We start from the raw sequence: 25148 nt of genomic DNA on the forward strand, positions 1-25148 counted from the left end.
TTATAGGGATGACACTTGGGCTTTAAAGTTTCCTACCTTGTGCTTTCAAGAAAGAAAAAAAAAAAGATGGCATCGCAGTCTTCTTGAGATTCTTCATATGCCTATGTGTTTGGAGAAATGGAAGTCCTCGTTGAAGTGTTCAGAACAAACATATCTTGATAGCACCCATTGGTTCTTCGTCACTGCATCAATGCGATTGATGGCATGATCCCATAATTGCATACAATGCTTATCTGATGGTATTCTGGAGTAATATAAAAAAGTTCTCAAGATATAATTTCAATAGCAACATTGCATACATCCATCTATTCGCCCTATCCACTGTTACTAGTTACACTGGGACTTCTAATAAAAAGTAGTCATTCATACATTTCAGGATAAATAATGTTACTTAAGCTTCAAGTTCAAGCCTACGGCCTAATGAAGGTTAAAGTGAAACAAACTTACTGGTGGAAAGTTACTTCTTTGCAACTGTCTGCCCGGTTTTGACAGCCAACAGCGCAACAAGAATTAACCATATTGACACCATAAAAGCTAAACCTAACGTATTTCAACTAAATTTGATGTTGTGTTTTACAATGTACAATTGTAAGGATGTCAACTCTCAAGTGAAATAGTACCCAAAGCAATGTTATGCCCAGACCAGAAGTTGAAGCCGAATTACTACGTGAAAGGGGCCTGTGCACAGTCTAGTTTTTAATTCTACGTCACTGCATACGTGGCATACATATTTTATGTATTTTCTAATTTATGGTTTGCCTAAGGAGTAACATATAGCATTTTGTAAAGTATATCAAAAGTCTCAATTCAGAGCAAATAAAATCAAAATTGCCATCAAACAAAAAAAATGAAAGTGGAGAGACAATGGGAGGCTAACATTTGTTTAATTATAATCACCCATATGCATGTGATTTAAGAAGCTAATCTAAGTTAAGGCAGGAATTTGTGAAATAGCAAATGATGATAAACAACAGTTTGAAAATAACATTTGATGGACCAGGATTAGTGTATGTTACATAATCAGACAGATTCATTACATGCACATAAGCAATAATTTAGTTATGGCAAAAACAAAGCATTCAATTATGTTTTTTAAAACTACAACCATGAAGGACCACACCAGGTATAGTTACTGAATTTTGCCTTTTACCCATTTTTTTTTTTGGGGGGGGGGTGCAGTAACTGTTGTTTTAAATGCCAGTAATTGATGGCCAATTTATACAAAAACCTTCTTTTCCAGAATGTCAGCATCCTAAATAATTAATCATAACTACAATACTCATTGCCAACCATAATTGGTTGACTGATTTCAATACAAAGCCAAATTATGTAATGACAGCATTCATAAATTTGAATAAAATTTCCAACAAAACACCAAAAATGTCAAAACTCCAAAACCTTTAGACTCACTTTTAAAGAGATTTCTCATCTCTTCAACTGAATGGCCACCCAATACAATAGTTCAAGAAAATAATTGTGTGGGCACCCTCCTCACCCGTGTGTTTTTAAAGGTTACAGATTTCTTCATAAATGTTGCCTTCTGTTGGATACTTGGAGGAATCACAGATGCATTACTTCCTCAGGTTTTGAGCCCATCAGAGAAGCTTCAGACTCCCAGTGACATTGTTAACAACTTCCTCTTCACCCATGATAGCTAGGACAGTACGGGAACCAGACGCCACCTATCAAGACAAGTTGGGATGTTTTAGTCAATAGTTTTAGTTTTATTGTATTCACAGTAGATTGTGTGTGATATAGAAGAGCCAATCATTGAGCTCATACTCTCACAACACACATGCACATACAGATATTTCTCACCTGAGTTAGCCCAACATCCAGTACCAGGTAAGTCGGCAGACTGAGGCTCATGGCCTGGGCCTGCAGCTCTAAAAGATGAGCCACATTGGTACCCCGGACAACAATCTTCTTGGCTCTGAATCACAATCAATCAATCAATCAATCAATCACTCACTCACACACACGAAACAGTAGATGGCATAAATAGGAAAAGTGGCTATGATAAAAGATTCTAAGAGGTGTTTTCTTTTCTTCTTATGCTAAAATCTGGACCAAACTTTGCATACCAGAGATCGGCTGAGTTGGTAGATTTAAACGGGGCCAAAAGGTTGGTGCAGTGGTTCTATTTCGTGAATTAAAAACTTATTTTCACAATCGTAAGGTGATATTAAAATTAACCGACTTTTTTCATATCCAACCAGGAACAAGGAATGACCTAATTCAATTTAATTAAATTCAATATTTATATATTATCGCTGACCGGCATTGCTTTCACAAAAAAATGGCTGTGATCAGACACTACTGTATACAAAAGGAAAGTCAACTCGGTGAATTTTGGGATTGGCTGGCAACTAGCCAATGGTATACTGGAGCTTTTGCCTGAAGTCTGTAGGGATAGGTTCGAGTTCACCCACCCTCTCCTGAGGAGAAGCAGTATACAGTAGATGGGTGGAACTTTGGTAATTTTTCAGACCAATCTTGCAACTGTGTGTCTGCCCCTACCCCACACGTACATACACAAACAAAAAAAGAGCAGCATCAGTTTAAAAGTTTTGTGGATGACAAAAAGGTGATGGAGGTGCACAGGCGTATAAAATGTTTACAAAACATACAAATATACCGAAACAAATGTGCTTGTTTAAAAATTGGATTAAGCATGGGTCGATTGGCCGTGCCTTTAGAAAGGGATGCCATCTTGACAAGTGGGCCGATGCTTAATCCAACTATCACAGTATATTTGGAGAAATTTGGTCATATTGCTTTTGTCTCCTTAAAAGTAGGGACTTTTAAACAGCAAACAGAAAATACTTGTAACATTTTCACTCCCTTGTTGTACAGTATGCAATACTCAATATGAATGTCGTACCAGGGCGGCTGGAGACAAATTCCTTGTGATGTTGTTGCATACTTGGGCATTGAATATAATTAAGGCCATGCAATTGGACAATTTCTTGAAAGGGGGGTGTTGGAAAAAAATAGCATTCTGCTATTGATTTTACAAACTCAAATCTATTTTGTACAAACTTTTTTTGTTTCCAGGATTTACCAATCCTTTGAATCATTAAACTAATATTTAGTTGTATGACCACAGTTTTTATAACTGCTTCACATCTGTGGGGCATTGAGTCTCGCAAGCTCTCTTCTGCCCCTGGACCTAAAAAGAATGATTTTACTCATCAGTCCAAAAAATGTTCCTCCAATTCTCTTTAGGCCAGTTGGTGTGTTCTTTGGTATATTGTAGCCTCTTTGTGGGGGATTCTTGTAAATTGATTAGCTGCACATAGACGTTTTCTCACTGTCACAGTAGTTATGGGCACTTCCAGAGTGTCTTTGATTATCCTGGAGCTGATCATTGGCTGAGCCTTTGCCATGCTGGTTATTCTGCACTCAATTTTGATTGTCTTCCATGTACTGCCACATTCTAAGGTTTGGCTCTCCATTTTAAGGCATTGGAGATTACTTTGGCTGAACAGCCTATCATTTTTTTGCACCTTTTCATAAGGTTTCCCTTTGACAATCAAACTTTGTATTTGTACAAAGTATGGTGTTCTTCTCAAGAATCTGTTGAATGAACCCATTTTCTTTCCTAAGGCTTTCAAAGAGAAATGCAATAAATGTTCAACAACTGCTGGCTTCATCCTCAACAGGGGCCAGCTGATTCACACCTGTATTTTACAAAATTGATGACCACACTGACTGAATGCCACACCCCTATTTTTTTTAACACACCCCTTCCAACAAATTGCACAGCCTTAAGAGTGTGTAGATCATGAATGTTGGGTCTTGTTGGTTTTCTGAGAATCTACTGCACCTACTGGTAACTTGTTTGACGTAGCAATAAAAAATATACTTAAAATGTGGATGAATCTGTTTAGTTACATTGGACTACTATTATTTTGAACACTACTTTATTTACATCTAGATGTGTGGTTTATGTGTCTTGCGTTTGGCTGGGAGTGAGTTCAAGGTGCCTCTCACACCCGGCTTCTTGTCTGAAGGTAGCTGGGATAAGCTTGAGCACGCTTGCGACCCTTATGAGGATAAAGCGGTACAGAAAATGCATGGATGGATGAGTTGAACAACTCAGGACAGCGCACCTTCTGTTTGAATACACCCATTTTTCAAGTGGGCAAAAGTATTAGAACAAGTGGCTGATGGGTATTAGAACAAGTGGCTGATGGTGTTTCGAGTTGCTCAGGTGTTGCCTTTAAATTAAACAGTTGTGTTTTTCTCTCTTGGTATGAAAACTATTATTTGTTACGCAAACATTAAGACCACAGAGCTATTTATGGGGACAAACCCACACAATTTTAAAGCTGAGAGAAGAGGGGGGAAAATGATCAAAGATATTGCAGAAACACTGGGCATAATCCATACAACAATTTGGAATGTCCTAAAAAGAAATCAACAACTAGAAGACTGAGCAACAAACAAAGACGTTGGCCAAGGGTATCAAAAGGAGGTGATGACGGAAACACACAGCTGTGGAAAAACACCCAAAGACAAACTATTAATAGGGGCATCACTGCAAACCTCCACAAGCCAGGTGTGTGCAATCCACTGTATAAAGAAAACTCTGGGAGAAGAAATATAAAGGCCATACCATAAAATCCAAACTACTGATCATCTGAAAGAATCAGACAGGCAGATTGGATTTTGCAAAGTACAGAGATGAGCCACAAAAATTTGGGAACAAAGTGCTATGGACTGCTAAAACCAAGATTAACCTTTACCAAAGTGATGGGAAGGCCAAAGTATGGTGAAAGAAAGAACCTTGTTATGATCCAAAAAAAACCAAGCTAACCTCTGAAGCATGGTGGACGTAATATGTCTTGGCCTTGAATGGGTGCTTCTGGATACAACTATGATTACTTACAATAGTACAGGAGAATGAATACTAAAGTCTACCCCAAAAAAATAAAAAAGATAAAAGAAAAGTCCGACAATTTTCAGAAAAACAAATCCAAACTAATCCAAGAGAAGCTTCATCGTGGAACAAAACGATGACACAAAACAGACTGGCAGCACAAAGGACTTCATCATGGGAAAAAAGTAAAAGGTCTTTGACTAGCCAAGCCAATCACTGGAGGTTAAGCCAATAGAGCACGCATTTTACGTCCTGCAGAGGAGACTGAAGGGTGAAATTCCCAGAACCAAAGGAACTCAAAGAGGCTGCAATAAAGGCCTGGGAAAGCATTTCAATTAAGAATGCAACAGTATGGTGAAGTCAGTGGGTCGCAGGCTTGATGGGAATTATTGCAAAGTAAGTCTTACGAACTTCTTTCGGCTTGTCCCATTAGGGGTCGCCACTGCGTCATTTTTTTCAATCTAAGCCTATCTCGTGCATCCTCCTCTCTAACACCCACTGTCCTCATGTCCTGCCTCACAACATCCATCAACCTTTTTTTTGGTCTTCCTCATGCTCTTTTGCCAGGCAGCTCCATCCTCAGCACTCTTCTACCAACATACTGTTCCTCCAATGAGCTCATTTCTAATCCAATCCAACCTGTTCACACCAAGTGAGAATCTCAGCATCTTCATTTCTGCTACCTCAAGTTCTGCTTCCTGTTGTTTCTTCAGGGCCACAGTCTCTAATCCGTACATCATGGCCGGCCTCACCACTGTTTTATAAATTTTGCCCTTTATCCTGGCGGATACTCTTCTGTCACGTAGAACACCAGACGCCTTCCGGCAACTGTTCCACCCCGCTTGGACCCGTTTCTTCACTTCCTTACCACACTCTCCATTGCTCTGTATTATTGACCCCAAGTATTTGAAGTCATCCACCTTCACTGTCTCTTCTCCCTGGAGCTTCACTCTTCTGCCTACGCCCCTCTAATTCATGCAATTTACATACTACCTACTCTAAATTAAAGTTAAGGTCAAATGAAAGCATTTACAATAAATAGTCAGCACTTAAGGTACACAAATCACATAATACCTGTGTTAAAAATATAAAGGATATGGTAATTTAAAGGATACGTGGATGGAGGGGATTCAAACTACAATGGCCATCACTAGTAGTTCAAGGTTGAGTCGACGATTAATGTTTGGTCCTCGTTGTATACTCTAGGTAGGTAATAACATTAGCGCACTAGGCTAACTTGGGCCGAGCAGCTTCAAAGCGAATGGTACGGCCCCAATTTGGGTACTAAGATAAGACTTGCTAAATTTCCTAAGTCCTCACGGCCCTCGTCGTATAAGTTATGAAGTTACTCACGTTCGATGTTTCTTCAACACCCACAAATTGATCACAAATGCGTCTAGTTGCTAGCAAGCTAATCTAAGGAATACTAGGCCGATAAGCAAGTTTAAGTTGGCTTTTCCACTCGCCCAATTTCTTATTGGTACTCACTATCCCCGTTGTATACGATACGTAGGTTTTCCAGGACATGTAGGTACTAGCGTTTGATGTTTTCCTCCTCAGTAAATATTGGAAAACAGACGCTTTTGTTGTTAGCAGTCCCAGCTGGACTAACTTAGGCTGAGCTGCTTTGACGTGAACGATACGACTCCAATTTTGGTACGAAGGTTGCACAGACGGTGGCTTTAGTCCACTGAAGTCGTCGCCAGGAGCGTCCCACGTTGAGTATTCACAACATTCGGTCCAAAATCAGCAGGATTTATCGAATTACAATCGGGCTGGTCAGACCCTTCTGTTTAAGCTGCCACCAGCATGAAGACTGGAAGCAGACCTCCTAGTAAAGTAAAGCTTACATCAACAAATACTTAATGTTATTGAATGTATAATTTAATAACCTCTGTTCCAATACTTTCGATCACTTGAAAAGCAGGTTGCATCTTAACCGCTGGGATAGGCTTTAGCCCACGTACACGGAAGCGTGTTGCTGCCACACGTTAAACAACGTAAATCTTTCTGCAACAGACGGTTTACTTTCTTTTTTTAAAATATGCATAGGACTAATTTGAGAACAATGCATATTTAAAAAAAAAAAAAAAAGTCTGTCGGGGTGAGGTTTACCGAAGTTTAACGTGTGGCCACAACACGCGTCCGTGTATGTTGGAGACGACTGACTCCCTGGCGCATTTTTTATAAAAACACACATTTTCAAATGAGACAACTTAGAGTTGTAAATACTGCTTGGGAATTTGAGATTGAGTAGAATAATTCCTACCTGAAATGTCGTGTGGATTTGGTTGGGCACCATCAATCACGTTTAATTGCCGAAATCCATAGATTTTTCTCATCTTTTCAGCTAGTATTCTATAGAATGACCTCTTTGAATATCGGTCTCGTCTGTTGTTGCAAACAACAGCACAAGTCTCGGGCATTGTGAAAATTGTGCTCCAGTTCAATGTCCCCTAGACTGCCGAGCAGCTCTTTTTGATCAGCAATATGGCGCCGTTGAAAACGGTGACGTCACGTGCTCAATAGTATTCGCCGACAACTAAAGATAATGCACAGAAATCAAACTTAAACTATTATTTTTTAATTTTATACTCATCACCTGTTCAAAGGGCAGCTGTTTTGTTTTTATAATTGCAGGCTGCATTTTATTACTATGGGGAGTTCTGAAATTATAAGAGGCACGTTCCATTTTTTTTTTAAATCCTCAAAAATATATTTCCACAATTTCATCAATGTAACAAAACATAATGCATCAATAATGGAAATTAAAGTTAAAGGACCATCGTACAGCAGACTTGTTACGTGGTGTCATTTTCTCCAGAAAGCGCTGAAAAAAATAATTTTAACATTTTAGGTTGGCAACCCCTGTGGTATATTGTATATTGAGGGGAACTAAAAGTATTTAGTCAGTCACCAATTGTGCAAGTTCTCCCATTTTAAAAAGATGAGTGAGGCCCATAATTTTCATCATTGGTATACCTCACCTATGAGCGACAATGAGAATTAGAAAATATATATTCTTCTTTAAAAAAAAACAAACCAGAAAATCAGTCTGGTTTCAAAACAATTTATTAGCAAATTAAGGTGGAAAATAATATTTGCTAAATAACAAAAGTTCATTTCCATACTTTGTTGGCAGTGACCAAGGTCAAAATCTTTCCTTTAAAGGTCAAGTGTCATCCCTATAAACATTCTAAAATAGATATTGTAATGAAAAATACATAACATTATTCACTTCAATGTCTATACGAAAAAATAAATGTGAGTGGAGAGCGCGTCATCCACGCGCAAAGTTGCAGAAGTGTCATTCTATGAAATCCAAGTGCTCGCCATATTGGTTGCATCCCGTCTGTGACGTCACCCGGATATTCGCCAATGAAAACACCCGGTGGACCCTACTATAGGAGACGAACACGCCCCTTCTGACACAGAAGCTATTTTTGAAAAGGAGAACATCACACAAACAAGTGAAGTTACCCGGGCAATATTAGACTATTGTTTCGAGCCATAGTCAGATGATATGCAATCATGGCCAAACTGCCTCCCCATCCTATCCACTTCTGCGGCGGAGATGAGCCGTCGCGGCTCATCGCAGCCAGCCGGTGTGGCTCATTTTCGGCGCCGAGGTGGCATATCACGGAGCCGAGCCATGCTGGTTTAGAGGGTTGTTCATAGCCGTCGCAGTACGCGATGAACAACACCGTCAAGCCGGGGTGCTTTACTGCGTTGTCGCCGCATGCTGCTGAGTGAGGCACTGTTGGCTACGTTGTTCAGAGCTGCCGCCGCCGTCCGCGAGCCCGACGCGCTGCCTTCGCTGGCGAAGCGACGCAGCAGCCCGATGGCGCCCAACGCGCACATCGACACATTTAACACGCCTGTCATACGTACGCGGATCTTTTGTTACGTTATGAGAGACCAATTACGTGGTCCGCCCCAAACTATTATTTTTTTTTTGTAGCTGTTTACACGCCTACCTGTCATTTGGAACGCACGAAGCTCTCGTCCTCTGCACCCGTGCAATCCATTTTTCATGACGAACCGAGTCTCTTGCAAACTTATGAAGGGTAAATCCATCCTCCCGAGTGTTCAAGCAATGTCCACCAATGCAACGAGCCGGCATTTTGGCTAACACGAAGGAACAACGAGCTACCTTCCCGGATGTTAAACTAATAGAAACAAAGGAGTCCACTTGGGGGCGGTTCTGTCCTGTATGTCACTTCCTGCTTCTTCTCGAAAACAAATCCCTTGAGAGGATTTTCATGGCGGGAGTTACAAAAAGCTGTATACGTCAAAATCATGTTTTGTGGTGAAAAAAACGCATGGGTCCATGTTGGCTGCCATTTTTTCATTAATAACATACTAAAAATCATGCATTTCATGACAGTGGCCCTTTAAATATTTACAAGGTCACACATTTCTCCATGAAGATCCCCTCTAGACCAGTGACATTTTGGGGCTTTCGCTGGGCAACACCGACTTAACTCCCCCAAAGATTTTCAAGGACCTCGAAATGCTTCCTATGAACCCACTGTCAACATATGCCTTGCGACTGAATGGCGACCAGTACAGGTTGTAGTCAGCCTTTGGCCAAAGTTAGCTGGGATAGGCTCCAGCACTCCCACGACCCTTGTGAGGATAAGCTGCTTAGAAAATGGATCCCGGGCAGTGTGAATGGGAGTGCAGTTGTAAATCACATTCATTCTTTGATGAAAATGACAGGGCTCTCATCATTTTAAGTGGGAGCATTTTCACAACTGGTGGCTTACTAAATACAGTACACCCCCCTCCACCAGCACTGTATAACAATGAGTGGTATTTACACAAAGCCAGTTCTCCATCTCAAATTTATAATTTTGAAGATCTTACCCAGTGCGGTCCCACTTCCGGGCCATCTCCCTCCAGCTGTTTTTCTCTTGCAAACCCTGGTACAACCCCACAGCAGCGTGTCCAACCTGCGCTGCAACCTACACAATATTTATTTATAACCCCGGGTAGATACCAAAGCTGAAAGTTGACGTTATACCATACAGAAGTTTGTTTTTGTTAAACTTGCAAGTGCAAAATGAATTAAAAAAAATTCACAGCCAAGTTTATTATGATGGTTGCATTTCAGAATAGTCTTAGAACTGTACAATAGTACAGAGGCCCCATAGCTCGGTGGTGAAGACTATTTTACTTTTATTGCACTTTCATTATTTGCTTAAATATGACCTTATACAATAAATCAACAGATAAAGTGTTGTCAATTTGCTAATCAGACAAGAATGTATTGTGAAGCCAGTGGTTGTCCTTGATCTTTGTCTGCAGAAAACCGGCTGATGGCATCCTCCTCTCCCAGGCGTCGCCGTGGAGACGAACGACACCAGATAAGGAGCGGAAAGCTACCATCCCGGCCCATGACCAGACTTGGGGGGAGAGAAATCAGCCACTTTTAACATGGACCCACACATATAAAAACCTTGAGTTATCGGGCAGCTCTTGTCTTCTTTGGCTATCCTGCCAGAAGACACACGTCTCGTGTGCGGCAGATACCTAGATAAGACCCGGACGTCTGTACTGCACATTCCTTTGTAATAAATGCATTTGCCGTTAACTTTTTTTAGTCATTGGTCATATCTTCCTCGATTATCGAACACGCGTAGGGTCCAAACTGGCAAATCCCTAAAGTGGTTAGAGCATTGGTTTGGTAAACCAGGGGTTGTGAATTCGTATCTCACTGGGGGCTCTACTGTCCAAGAGGGGTTATGTCAGGAAGGACATCCAGTGTAAAAACTGTGCCAAACAAATATGAGCGTTCATCTGAGATTTTACACTGTGGCGACCCCTACCGGAACAAGCCGAAAGAAATTCAAAACTGTACAATAGTGCATAATGTGAGCCTTGTCTAATATTCTCCTAAACTTCAATTTAGTGACAAATTTGTTTTGGTTATTCTCTGATCCATGTGAATAGTTTTTCTTTTCTTCTTCGCCTTTATGGATTTGGCTGCCATCTTAAAGCATTTGATGTCACTTTAATACAGTGGTTCCCAAAGTCAACCTGGGCCTGGACCCCGAGTGAGTCATTCAAAAAGCTCCCGGAACCCCAACCTAAACTTTCGCCAATAATGTAGTGCTGGACAGAGCTATGCCATTCAATTTCATTTTTTCGTCTTCAGATCACGGAGCCCCTGGAAAGACATTTTTCTCCCCCTGCGGGTCCTTGGACCCCACTCTGCTTTAGTAGAAGACCATATAAATTTCTGCACTTAATTGGTTTAGCCCTCTTTTATTACTTTCTTAGTCAAAACACTTCTTCTGAAGAATGCCTTGAACAACCAATTTTAGTGTTTTTCAAGGACTAATGCACAGCCAGGATATGTAGCGTCCATTGACTTGATCCTTTAACATGGGCCATATGTTTAATAACTATTTTTTTCAAAGAATCAATTAACTCACAAAGTGAACTCAGCACTGCTATTTTTAACATGCCCCTTTCAGTTATGATTCAGGTTCACAGAATCAGCAGCATGCACATCATGACTGTTGGGTTTGTTGGTTTTCTATACCTTTATGAAACTTACCAATGTAGAAGTTTAAATTCTAACAAAAATAGTAATTTATTTTCCTAGTGATCTGGGACAGCTATTATTTTTACCACAACATTTGTTGTATCAATAAATAGAAAGTCAATTTACCTGGTTGTACTTAGACAACCACATACTAAAAATAACTTGTTTTACAAACATCACTGGCATCAGGCGTAATCTTTACCCGTCAAAAAAAAAAACTTTATATGGAAACCAATATAACAGCATGTTTGAGCCATTAAAATTCATTGTCAAAGACAGCAAGCCAACAACACTTGGTCTGTAATTTGTAAAAAATGACAGAGCCAAGTGGGGACTGAATGACAGTATTGATTTGGACAAAAATTTACATTGACCAAATTTAAAATTAAAGGGTTTCTGATTAACAGTGATGCTAAGCAAACACCATCAAATGTACCTTTCCAACCCCCATACCAAGGTCCATGTTGACTACAAACATCATTTTGTACATGAGGTCTTCACCTCTCTCCTGTAGAGGAGACACATGAGAGAATGAGATATGGTTTTGGACAAACTTAGGAGGTCTAAAAAAACAATGTGTACCTGTTAGGACTAAGCTTAGCTTTAAAGGCACCTCATTCTCCAGTTTGTTGAAGTAGAAAATGGCCGCCTCCTCAGCAGAAACATTCTGTGTGCACAGGAGTGCCTATATAAATGAGAACAATTACAAATCAGTGTGTGGGCACATAAAACCAATCCCTGATATGAGAATTTACAAACATAAAACATGCACTAGTCACCTTAACCATCCTTGTGACCAGTTGATAGTTATCCAATCACTGACCAATCAATCCCTAATCCCCAAAAGATAGGAAAGTCAAAGTACAAAAAATATTTGGAACTAAGTTTACTGCTCTACCTGTTTAGCTGCCTCTTCTGGAATATCCAGCTCCCGAAGTTGTTGCAGAAACACAGGGTTAACATCTTGAGGAGCAAAGTCTTGGAGGCTTGACTGGTTCGATGGCTCCATATTCAATTGCAAACTGGAACACCAAAAAAAAAACTCAACACTAAAATCAGTCCACAAAAAGGGCGTGAAAAATCTGTATTTATTTGTCTGTTGTTACGTTTGCGAATGATGTGTTCGGAACAACAAATTTTTTGGGTGAATGAACTGAAGCGAATCAGTTTATAAAATGATTCATTCTTTTCATTCATTCATTCTTCAGCTCTTGCCCACCACCTGCTGGTCTGTGGTGAGAGAGTCGCATGGGCGTCTGGGAGTCGACAAATGATCAATCAGCAGCCAGCGTTCAGACAGTGGCGGGACTTATTTGCAACTGACCAGCAATGTCACTATCTTCTGCAAATAACCAATGAGTAGCCAGCGTCAGGCAGCACCATAGAGGAAGAGGAGGAACTTAAATGAACTAAGGAACTTAGCAATTTGTACAGTGAATTGGTGTACTGAGGAACTGAGTGATTCATTCACTGAACTGGTATAATGAAGAACTGAAGTTATTTGTTTCTTCGTTATCTGTCAAGGCGCGATGTAATGACTGATTTGCTAGCCAGAGTAACGACGTACTACGCAGTGAGTGTAATCATGATTGATTTTAACAAAGTCCTGACATCCTTGCGGCAATAGCTTTCACTAGCAGCTGCTTCTTCAAGCTAACAGCTAATTTTGAGTCAGTGAAGCACATGAAAACAATCACACATTTGAAATGTAAATGAATCATAAATGTACAAATGTACACAATCATTTCCTCTGTGTCTCTGGTGCAATTATTAAAGCCTTTCTGGTACTGGACTTCTGTGCTCATCATGGATTGTCCATAACGAATACCATGTTCAGGCATAAGGGTATGTGAACTTGGCACCAGGACACCCAAGGTTGCAGTTTGTTTGACTTTGTGGTCGTGTCGTCGGATTTACGGCCGCATGTCTTGGACACTCAGGTGAAGAGAGGGGCGGAGCTGTCAACTAATCACCACCTGGTGGTGAGCTGGCTCCAACAGTGGGGGAAGAAGCCGGTCCGACGTGGCAGGCAAAACATATTGTGAGGGTCTGCTCGGAACGGCTGGCAGATTCCCCTGTCAGAAGGAATCTAAACTCCCATCTCTGAAAGAACTTTGCTCATGTTCCGGGTGTGGGGGGAGACATTGATTCAGTCGACAATGTTCCGCGCCTCCTTTGCTGAGGCGGCCGACCTGAACTACAGCCGTAAGGTGGTTGGCCCTTGTTGGGGCGGCAACCCCCAAACACGTTGGTGGACACCAAGAGGGACAGATGCCGTCAAGCTGAATGAGTTCTTTCAGGCATTTCTAACCTGTGGGACTGTCGAGGCAGGCAATAGGTACCGGCTGGCCAAGAGGAATGCAGCTTCGGTGGTCGATGAGATAAAAAAGGAAAAAATGGGTGTCAGAGGAGTTCAGTGAGGCCACAACTTCAAGAAGGCTCTGATGAAATTCTGGTCTGGTCTGGCAAACACCCGGAAAACCGCTTCAATAACTTTTAATAAGGAAGCTAAACGTGTGGTGACTCCGCGAAATAAGTGGATTGTTCAAATGGAAGCTGCATGAGCTCTGCGTATAGTGGATTGCAGAAAAAAGGCGGCGAGTTTGCACAGAAACATGATCAGGACAAAGGGTGAAGCCCTTTACGATCAAATCCTGCTAGGGATGAAGAGGCTGAAGGAAGTGCTGACAGACCTCAAGTGAGCACAAATGCTGCAAAGACTGATTCACCCCCACAAGGACAAAGCTTTTCGCCAAGCAAAGGTCAAAGGTTGGTTTGAAAAATTCAAAAGCATTACAGCCTCAGAAGCATGCCTCTGTATGCTGCAGCTTCCTCCGCCTACAACAACTATATTATAGTATTTATATTATACTATATTGCAATACATTGATAACAATATGGTATGAGCCGTCATGTTCAGCAATTGTGTTGATGGGGTTATGTCCTTATACAGGGAAATTTTGAAGCAGAAGATAAATCAAAGACAATAACACCCCATCACTATGTTTTTCCCAAACATAAAAACCTCAGTTACACCATCAGCACCTTCAGGAGAAGATTCTTTGAGTGAGGATTGGTAATTAGGTATGTACTGCAATAAAAATGTTACTGTGCAGCACAGGGTTTTAATAAATAAAGGTTTATACGTATTGTACTGTTGACATATTTTAAACATTTTGTACCAAAAAAAACCTCATCTGAAAGGTAAAACAACTCAGCTCTGTACACCTACAACGCATCCCAGCAGAAGATTCTCTGAGTGAGGAATGTTAATTATTTACTGCAATAAAAATGTTACTGTGCAGCATCAGGTTTTACAGTTAGAAATTGAACTTAATACCTCAGTTTTTCTCAAACTTGCAAAGTATAAATCCTGAATGTATGTACATTTTAAACATTCTAGTACCCACATAAAAATACATGCCCCCTACTTCGCGGTTTTTCTCTTTTTGTGGGTGGTTCTGGTCCCAATTAACTGGGACACATGAAGGATTACTGTAGTGATGATAGGGGACTGCTCAGGATATATGTGTTTATACACACACACACACACACACACACACACACACACACACACACACACACACACACACACACACACACCCGCCGCAATACTTGATGAACATCGTCCAGCCAGGGCGCATTATTGTGCGCACACGGCTGAGTGAGGCATTCTCAGATGGGTTCTTCAGAGCCGCCCCCGTCCGCAAAGCCCGATGCGCAGCCTTCGCAGAACCCGTGAACGCGGCGCCTCAGCCGGTGTGGCTGATTTTCGGCGCCGTGGTGGCATGTAATGGAGGCGAGCGGTGCTGCTTTTAGGAGGTTGTTCAAAGCCGCCACAGTACTTGATGAACACTGTCGAGCCGAGGCCCATTACTGCGCGCACGCGGCTGAGTGAGGCATTCTCGGCTGCGTTCTTCAGATTCACCGCAGCACCCCGGCGCCGTCCGACCCGCAGACATATTTCGTACGCGGATCTTATGTTACCTTATGAGAGACCGATTATGTTACCTTATGAGGGACCGATTACGTGGTCTGCCCCAAACTATTATTTTTTTTAGTAGCTGTATACACACCTACCTATTATTTGGAACCCACGAAGCTCTCCCCCTCTGCACCCATGCAATCCATTTTTCACAACGAACCGGGTCTCTTGCAAACTTATGAAGGCTAAATCCATTCTCCCGAGTGTTCAAGCAATGTCCAGCAATGCAAAGAGCTGGCATTTTGGCTAACACGAAGGAACAACACGCTACCTTCCCGGAGGTAAAACTAAGGGAAACAAACGAGTCCACTTGGGGGTGCTACTGTCCTTTACGTCACTTCCTGCTTCTTATCGAAAACAAATCCCTCAAAACGATTTTCATGACGGGAGTTACAAAAAGCTGTATACGTCAAAATCATATTTTGTGGTGAAAAAACACACGGGCCCATATTGGCTGACGTTTTTTCATTAATAACATACTAAAAATCATCCATTTCATGACAGTCGCCCTTTAAGGATCTGATTTGAGTGACTCAGTACACTCAAAAGAACTGCTGTGACCATCACTCCTATTTGTTCAAACAGATGGAAAAATTTATGTTTCATTTATACCAAATATAACTTTTAGTTTTAGTTGATTGCGAAAGGTTGGCTGGCTGAAAAGTAGCTCTTGGGGCAGAAAAGTGAGGACACCTGCTTTATAACTACAGAATAAAAAAATCTCAAAGCATAAACAGTGAGTTCTCGGGTTAAGACGGTGTCGACTAAAACGTTTCGACTTTACGATGCCCGTCTTGTCTGCCATAATGGCCCCAGCACCGTGGTGTTTCTGCTTTGCTCATGCATACTGCTTATCTGTGTTTGTGCGCTTTTTTTGTTTTTGCCCTTTTTACCCACCTTTTTACACATTATGGCCCAAAAGAAGAAAGCTGGGTTTATTTATTTATTTTCGCAATGCTAGACAAGGAAAAGCAATGACCGTGGGAAAAAAAAATGGAGAAAGGACATAAAAACTTGGGCTTCAGTCGGATGACCATGGCGATTATTATTAAGGACAAAGACCGTATTTTAGTGGACGTGAAGGGTTTCGCCCCTATGAGGGATAAAGTGATCACAAAGCAATGTTCTTTGATCGTTGCTGAGATGGAAAGATTACTTAGAGTAGCGCCTCTCGGGTATAAAATATTTCGATGAGGTAGCCACCAGTTCTTTCCTCACTCCGAAGTAGGAAACTAATAAATTAACTCAATGGTAATTACTCTAAATGTCTTTTACAACTTTACTCTTTACTTGTGCATTTAATTCTCAATCAAAAAGTCTCTGAAATAATGTTTCCCTTATGAGTAAAGGTTAACTAATGTAGCTAACCTATCTATCATATAAACTCCCCACTTCTGTCTTGCAGATAGTCAAAGAATACACCTGGTTATGTAACAAAAAGTGTGAACATTTAATCACAAAATAAAAGGTTAGAAAAGCAAATCTCTTTACTCAACAGTCATTCAGTAAATAGAACAAAAAAGGTACACACTGCACACATTAGCTAGGCTAACCTAAGCTAAGGGCCCAAACAAAAATGAATCCAGCCGGCAAAGCAAACGAAATTCAAACCCCAATGTCACTGCGGTGTTTCCCCAGGCAGGAATGAAGAAAGGTGAAGGTGGTTTTTACTTTGTCCAGTGTCCTAACGGTCCTCGTCCTTTATTTCTTCCTTGAAGTCCAAACACAGGCCTCACTAGCTTCGTTAGCGCGACGCTTGCGCCCTTGTCTTCTCCTTCGTGGCCCACCACACAGGCCTTGCTAGTCAGCGTTAGCTGGTTGCTAGTGCCCAAGCCAAGTCCCATGCATGCATTTAGCCTATGTGGTAGTGGCTAACTCCACCCCAATACGGTGTGACTTGAGTAGTCCACTCAAACTATCCTAGTTTAACTTTCAACAGTCCTTGTCAAACACGATCAACTTTTGATAAATGTCCACCGTTCACTTTGTCCTTTTTCTCAACCACCTCCCCCGGTCACACCGTCCAGCTTTTCTCTCTCTCTCTCTCTCTCCCTCTCTCTCTCAAAACCCAGGTTACCACACTAAATCAACAAAAGTATTTCCTTTTCACAAATGAATCAAACACATTTAAATACAAATCCCTCCAACAAAAAATAGTCCACACACAGTTTAACGGATATTCCACCACATTGCATAAAGAAAACCTATAACCTAATTGCTCCTCTTATATAGTGAACATTTACCTGTACCAACTTTTAACCGGGTTACACCACGTTATAGATTGAGCATCAGAAATCAACGTAGGTTTAATATCAGCCTCATGTTCAGGGAAAAGGCATGGCGTATTTTCCTAATTTTGAAAGAGCAGAAAAGAGAGGATGCTGAGGAGGAATTTACCACGAGCAACGACTACCTGCACTTTGTAACTTAGCAATAGCTGGGCGCAGCCTCCCTTCATTCTTCACCACCCTAGCCTTCCTTCCCTAATAGCAAGTGAAGCATCTTACATTTTTTTCAATCTATTTTTTTTTTTTTTTACACAAAGTACCCACACCCACCCATTTTCCGAGATACTTATCCTCACGAGGCTTGCAGGAATGGTGTAGCCAATCCCAGCGGTCATCGTAAATTATAATTTTAATGGTGAAATCTGACTTCAGTCGAAATTCAAATTAAGTCATTACTGTAGGAACGGATCTGTCGAAGATTGAGGATTCCCTGTACTTCGTACAAATGTATTTTAGTGACGTTACTTTCCCACTTAACAAGATAAGATACTTATTTAATACATATGTGGTTACTGGTCTCTATTAATCAATGTAAAAATATTGAATGATATTGATGATTCGTGTCTTCAATCGTTTCAAGACATACTCCAAAAAGGGAAAAAAAACAGCCATGCCACAATTTTATTAATATGACATGATGGAATATTCATGATCTAATCCAGCGGAAATGCATTTTGTCTATCATACAAATGTAGCTAAAATTTCATTTTCATTTTCAAAACATTTCAAAAATTCAACACAACAGAAATGAAATGAATTAGCATCAAAGTGCACATCTTCATTGGCTACATCCATCTCCATCTTCATTTCTGCTACGCCAAGTTCTGCTTCCTGTTGTTTCTTCAGAGCCACAGTCTCTAATCCGTACATCATGACTGGCCTCACCACTGTTTTATTAACTTTGCCCTTCATCCTGGCAGATAGTCTTCTGTCAAATAGATAGAAATGAAAGTGGACTCTCGTGAAAATTCCTGAAAATACAAAATGTGAGTACTCGGAAGTCCGGGGGCATGACCCCCCCCCGGAAATGTTTGAAAAAATGGATGGCTGTGGTGCATTCTGGCGATATCTGTGAACAAAATTCAGACAAAAATTCAAAGTAACATTTCCAAGCCTTGACCAAAAAAAAAAAAAAAAATTGGGCAGAGGTTCTGCAAGGGCCAAGGCCAGATTTTTTTGCCCCCCCCCATCTCCTCATCACTGGATTGCACAAAATCACATTTTTCATTAAAATATGCCATTTTATCACAAGACAAATGAATTAAGTGAACTATTCAGTAGAAAGACATCTAAAATTGTTCTTTTCCCCACATTATACTTATTATAATATAGATATAGAAAATACACGAAAACATATCCTAGAATTTCTACAAAGAAGTTCATCTGGAGTAATTACTATTAACGTTTAAAGCTCAAGTGTCGTCAAACGATTGATGATTTTTGGTATATTATTAATGAAAAACCCACAGCCAATATTGTCCCATGTGTTTTTTTTTTTTTCAACACAAAACATGATTTTGACAAATACAGCTTTTTGTAAACTCCCGCCATGAAAATCCTCTAAGGAAGTGACGTAAAAGGACAGTGGCGGCCCCTCATGGACTCGTTTGTTTCCATTAGTTTTACCTCCGCGAAAGTAGCTCGTTGTTCCTTCGTGTTAGCTAAAATGCCGGCTCATTGCATTGCTGGACATTGCTTGAACACTCGGGAGAATGGAATTACCCTTCATAAGTTTGAAAGAGACACTGTTTGTTGTGAAAAATGGATTGCACGGGTGCAAAGGACGAGAGCTTCATGGGTTCCAAATAAAAGGTAGGTGTGTATACAGCTACTAAAAAAAAAAAAAAAAAAAAATAGTTTGGGGCGGACCACGTAATTCGTCTCTCTCATAACGTAGCAAAAGATCCGCGTATGAAATGTGTTGATGTGCGCGTCGCCCAGACAACGTCTCACACAGCCTGCAACATAGCTCGGCTCCATCCCCTCCTTATATAGCATGGCGGGCCGAAACTCAGCCACACCGGCCGAGGTGCCGAGTACGGCGGTCACATCTTCCGTGAAGGCTGCGCGTGGGGCTTTGCGATGGGGGCCGCTCTGAAGAACCCAGCCAAGAATGCATTACTCAGTCGCGTGCGAGCATGAAGTGCGCTGGCTCGACTGTGAACACAAAGCAGTACTGCTCGGCTCCGTCATAAGCCACACCGGCCGGCTGCGATGAGCCGCGATGGCTCATCTCAGCCGCGGAAGTGGATCGGACAGTATGCGGTTTGGTCGTAATGGCATATCATCTGAATATGGCTCGAAACAATAGTGTAATATTACCCTGAGGGCTCGAAACAATAATGTAATATTGCCCGGGTAACTTCACTCGGTTGTGTGGTGTTGTCCTTTTCGAAAAGAGCTTCCGTGTCAGAAGGGGTGTTGGAAAAATCTGAATATCTCTGTTGTTCGGCTTCCATAGTAGCAGGCACTGCGCGTTTTCAACGGCGGAAGTGACGATGACGTCAAGGACAGATGACGTGACTTATATGGCGACCACTTGGATGTCGAAGGACACTCAATTGTGCAACTTTGTGCATGGATGACGCTCTCTCCGCTCACTTTTTTTTCCCGAATAGACATTGAAGTGAATACTGTTATGTGTTTTTCATTACAACATTTATTTTAGAATGTTTATAGGGATGTCACCCGCACTTTAAGTCTCAAACTTCTTACGTCGCGTTGTACTGATACACTCGACCACATTGCTCACTATCTGAGATATAGATCTAGTAATACTAATAGTATAGTCAGTTCCCTTTATAATATAATAATAATATATATATATATATATATATATATATATATATATATATACACACACACACACACACACACCACACACACATACATACATACATACACACACACGGACAGTCACTCACATTTGAAAAATGTACCGGTGTGGTCAGTCATGCTCGCAGATAAAGTTGTGGGTGTGATTAGGGATGGCCTTAAAATAACTTACATCAATATAACATAACTGTAAAATATAAATAAAATCAGCAAATATATAACTAAAATGACGCAGAAATGACAATTTCCAATTTCAACTGATATTAGAAGAACATGATATAAAACGGTATTTCAAATTTTTCATCAATATAAATTCTTGATCTGACAAACTTTATCTGAAGAAAAGTTAAATGCACTGGCCTGTCAAGTAATGAACATGAACACTTTATGCCCGCCATGTTTTGAAAATAGTTAAAGTTTAGTTCAAAATAATCGGCGTTCGTGGCAACAAGCTAGCGATACATTGTAAACAAACATTCCTGTCGGCAATCGTGACGTATTGTTTTTTTTTTTTTTGGGGGGGGGGGGGGGGGGGAACCACGGGAATGCCGTAAATAGGAGGCCAGCTTGCTAGAACACTCCTTTATGTGCATGCGCTCGAGGTATTGGCCACACCTGAATCAAGCGACGAGATGGATGATAGTCTAATGTTTGTTTGTTTTGTTTTTTTTTTTTTTAGCCGTCACACTGCCTCGCGATCGACGCAATGAGCACCCCTGGTGTAACTGAATTTCCTTTAACATGCCCCATGATATTGATGACTTTCGACGTAAATGCGCTTTCATTACGTGAAGCAGTTCTGAACATGCGCTATCATACATGCTCAATACGGTTAACTTACATTTCCTCTTTCCGGAAGAATACCGGTTGGAGCAGGCTTGTTTGGTTAACAACGTTTATGAAATAAACACATAAATTAATGTCCAGACCACACAAAATAAGCGACGTCTTGAGAGAATGCGAGGGGAGGGGCGTGACTCTGACGAGTGTTAGTGCCTTAACATGGCTACGCTCGTGAAAACTAAACAACAAACTCAAACGCATGCTCGTCCAATCCATAATTCCGGGAAAATCCGGAGGACTTTCATCACTGCATAGAACACCAGACACCTTCCGCCAACTATTCCACCCCGCTTGGACCCATTTCTTCACTTCCTTACCAGACTATCCATTGCTCTGTATTGTTGACCCCAAGTATTTGAAGTCGTCAACCTTTGCTTTCGCTTCTCCCTGGAGCTTAACTCTTCCATTGCCCCTCTCATTCACACACATATATTCTGTTTTACTTTGGCTAATCTTCATTACCCTCCTTTCCAGTGCGAACCTCCATCTTTCTGTTCCTCCGCCTGTTCCCTGCTTTCACCGCAGATCACAATATCATCTGGGATCATCATAGTCCAAGGGGAATCCAGTCTAACCTCGTTTGTCAGCCTATCCATTACTACCGCAAACAGGAAAGGGCCCAGTGCAGAACCCTGATGCCGTCCCAACAACTTAAATTCTTCTGACAAACCAACGGCACATCTCACCGCCATTCTGTTTCCCTCATACATGTCCTGTACTATTCTAACACATTTCTCTGTCACACCAAACTTACGCATGCAGTACCACAGTTCTCTTTGTACTCTGTCATAGGCTTTCTTAAAATGTAGCTCCTTCTGATCTTCTCTGTACTTTTTCACGAGCATCCTCAAGGCAAATAGTGGTACTCTTTCTAGGCATGAAACCATACTGTTGCTTGCAGATACTTACTTCTGCCCTGAGTCTAGCCGCCAGTACTCTTTCCCATAACTTCAATGTGTGGCTCGTCATCTTTATTCCTCTGTAGTTTCACAGTTCTGAACATAGCCTTTGTTTGTAAAAATGGGGACCCGCACACTTTTCCTCCATTCTTCAGGCATCTTCATACCCGCTAGTATTCTATTGAATAAGTTGGTCAAAAACTCCATAGCCAACTCACCAAATTGCTTCCATACCTCTTCTCGTATGTCATCGGGACAAACTGTCTTTCCATTTTTCATTCTGTTCAGTGCCTTTCTAACTTCTGCCTTACTAATCTATGCCACTTCCCAGTGATTCATGCTCGCTTCTTCTCCTCTACCTTCTCTCCCATTTTCTTCATTCATTAACTTCTCAAAGTACTCTTTCCATCTACTTAGCACACTACTGGCACCAGTCAACATATTTCCATCGCTATCCTTAATCACCTTTACTTCCTTCCTTTATCCCTCTGTCCGGCTATCTCTGCTCTTGTAGGTCACTATGTTTCACTCTCTTCTGAAAATAAGTGTTCACCACTGCCAACCCCATCCCTTTAGCGAAGTCTACCACCATCTGGCCCTCAAAGTTCCTTTGCTGAATGCCATACTTACCCATCACTTCTTCATCGCCTAACCCTAAACCCAAAAACATGCAACATTAATTGGACATTCTAAATTGCTTGTATGTGTGATTGCGACTGTTGTCTTTCTCTATGAGCCCTGCGATTGGCTGGCAGCCAGTTCAGGGTGTACGCTGCCTCCTGCCCGTTGACAGCTGTGATAGACTTCAGCACTCGCCACGACCCTCGTGAGGACAAGCGGTGAAAAAAATGGATGGATTTATACGTTTCAAAAAAATGTCAATGGATAGGTTTCTGATTACCAATCATACCTTGCGACGGATGCCATATTGTGTGTCCTAAGAATTCAGAGAACGTAGGTGAATGGTGAAGTTTTTTTCTATCGTTAATTTTTCTGTTTGGTGTAAAAGTTATGACGACGTTTAAAGCAAATGCAAACGTCGTTGACAAAAACACGTTTGATGCTTTAAACCAGATTTAAGCCAGATACTTGGAGAAATTGAAGGACACCGGCGGCAAAGATCTATATGAATTTCAAGCAAGCGACTGGAGTGACGATGTGGAAGGCTACCCTGACATTCCATATACGATATCTTTATCACGTGAATTCTGTGAGCACATATACCCCTGATGAACTAAAGGCTTACAAGTCTCTACAAGCCTACAATGACTTTGTAAGGGGTGGGTTCAAGATGTACGGCAACGGGTGATCGGTAATCAGTGTATAATGGCGGCTCGAGTAAGACATTCTCAGAGGTCCACTGAGCCACTACGACGTCCCTCGATTCACTACTACGTCCCTGGATCTATCCCAAAAAGATGGCTGCGTTCTCTCCGGCCATTGTACCTGTATGTCTGGTCTTGGAGAAGTGTGTTCACACGTGTGGCTAACCTTCTTTTTGCAATGGAGGCTTCAGTAAAATTACGGCATAACAAGACAGTTATAGAAGAGAGGTCTGACTGGTTACCCCCCTCTGCACTTAAAAATGTAAGTCAATTTTTTCTCTTAAAGAATTCTCTGTCGTACCTTTGTGTAGAATATATAATTTATTCATTCCTTGTTGCCTCAAGTATTTAATTAAAACCGTGACGCGTTCCGAAATTATCCGAGCAAACTTTATAGTGTCTCTTTGTTGGATCAGGAAGAAATCCTGCTTGGTTGATCCTCGACCATCATAGGTTCCGTCTTTCTGTTGACAGTCGCTGAGTTTTACTTCCCTCGTTGACAACGACCTTTGGAATATCAAAATACTACCTCTTTGTTTGCCCACATTCAGCGCGGTTAGTACAGCGCCAAAGTATGCATGTGTGGCCCATATTATCGGACGAAAGGGGCTTGCTTGCTTGCTTTGTTGACATAGACGCTTCCCTTGCCTCAGACACACAAAATGGCGGACAAGAGACTCCTGGGAGTGTGGTCACGTATTCAGAAACCTATCCATTTCAGCTGAAAAAACTTGGAATTCCACAAATCCACGGAAAATGCTCATCCCTGTCCGTTTTCTTGCACTGGTTCTTGAACACAGCTGGCAGTTTAAAAAAAAAAAAAAAAAAAAAAAACGCTTTACAGATACCCACTTTCCTTTGAGCCACCGATAACATTGCAGTGAGCCCCCATTCATACGCTTTTCTGAAATGATTCCTGCTTAGTTACTGTTTGTTTACTTGAATTCACCAAACCAAAATGGCGCTCGCGTTCAAAATCGGAAGGTGTGACGTCAGTCAAATACCGTCTATGAAATACAGGTCATCTGGATTATACTTTTAAAAAACGTTACAGCCAACCATGATGAGCGTTTGATGAAATCACTGCTGTGGAAATGAAATGTTGGCAAAGACTTGCTTCATAATCACATAGTAAATGTAAGGAAGTGGGCATAAACCAAGACTCGGAAACACACCTGATATAAGTGCATTTTGACTTGAACTTGTTACTCGCTTTATAAATGAAAGATGGCGTAAGCATTGTGCAACAGCACTACGTTCAGTAATGACTTACCAATAGTCGTTGACAACTCGTCACAACTTCAGTTACAGGTACAATCACGTGCTTGTTTATTCTTAACTGCGACTGAGTCTGTCACCCTCGTTGTCGGCGAACGTGTGCGTTTAGTCAATTTTGAAGCCTCCACTGGAATAAACGGTTCACGATTGATATAACGCGATGAATATGTTATGCTTGCGAATATTTTTGTCCAGAGAACGGACAAGCCTGCGAGCAACAGAGCAAGCGCATTTTGTGGTTCCGGTATGTAGTCTGG

General features: G+C 41.3%; 1 protein-coding gene across 2 annotated transcripts; it reads right to left on the reverse strand.

The window, feature by feature from the left end:
- Positions 1-1181: 1181 nt before the first annotated feature.
- On the reverse strand, positions 1182-25145 carry si:dkey-19e4.5 (UBA_like_SF and PTH2 domain-containing protein). Of its 2 annotated transcripts, none has more exons than XM_061833960.1 (7): positions 24887-25145; positions 12337-12460; positions 12052-12123; positions 11875-11946; positions 9755-9852; positions 1819-1933; positions 1182-1682 (listed from the first exon to the last, which is right to left on the reverse strand). In XM_061833960.1, the coding sequence occupies exons 2-7, from the start codon at positions 12445-12447 to the stop codon at positions 1596-1598; spliced, it is 555 nt and encodes a 184-aa protein (XP_061689944.1). In that variant the 5' UTR covers positions 12448-12460; positions 24887-25145; the 3' UTR covers positions 1182-1595. The 2 variants fall into 2 exon arrangements, with proteins under 2 accessions (XP_061689944.1, XP_061689945.1); XM_061833961.1 differs by lacking the exon at positions 24887-25145 and adding an exon at positions 12218-12271.
- Between the last annotated feature and the right edge of the window lie 3 nt (positions 25146-25148).

This window comes from Syngnathoides biaculeatus, chromosome 10 (assembly GCF_019802595.1).
Source record: "Syngnathoides biaculeatus isolate LvHL_M chromosome 10, ASM1980259v1, whole genome shotgun sequence".
Taxonomy (NCBI): Eukaryota; Metazoa; Chordata; class Actinopteri; order Syngnathiformes; family Syngnathidae; genus Syngnathoides; species Syngnathoides biaculeatus.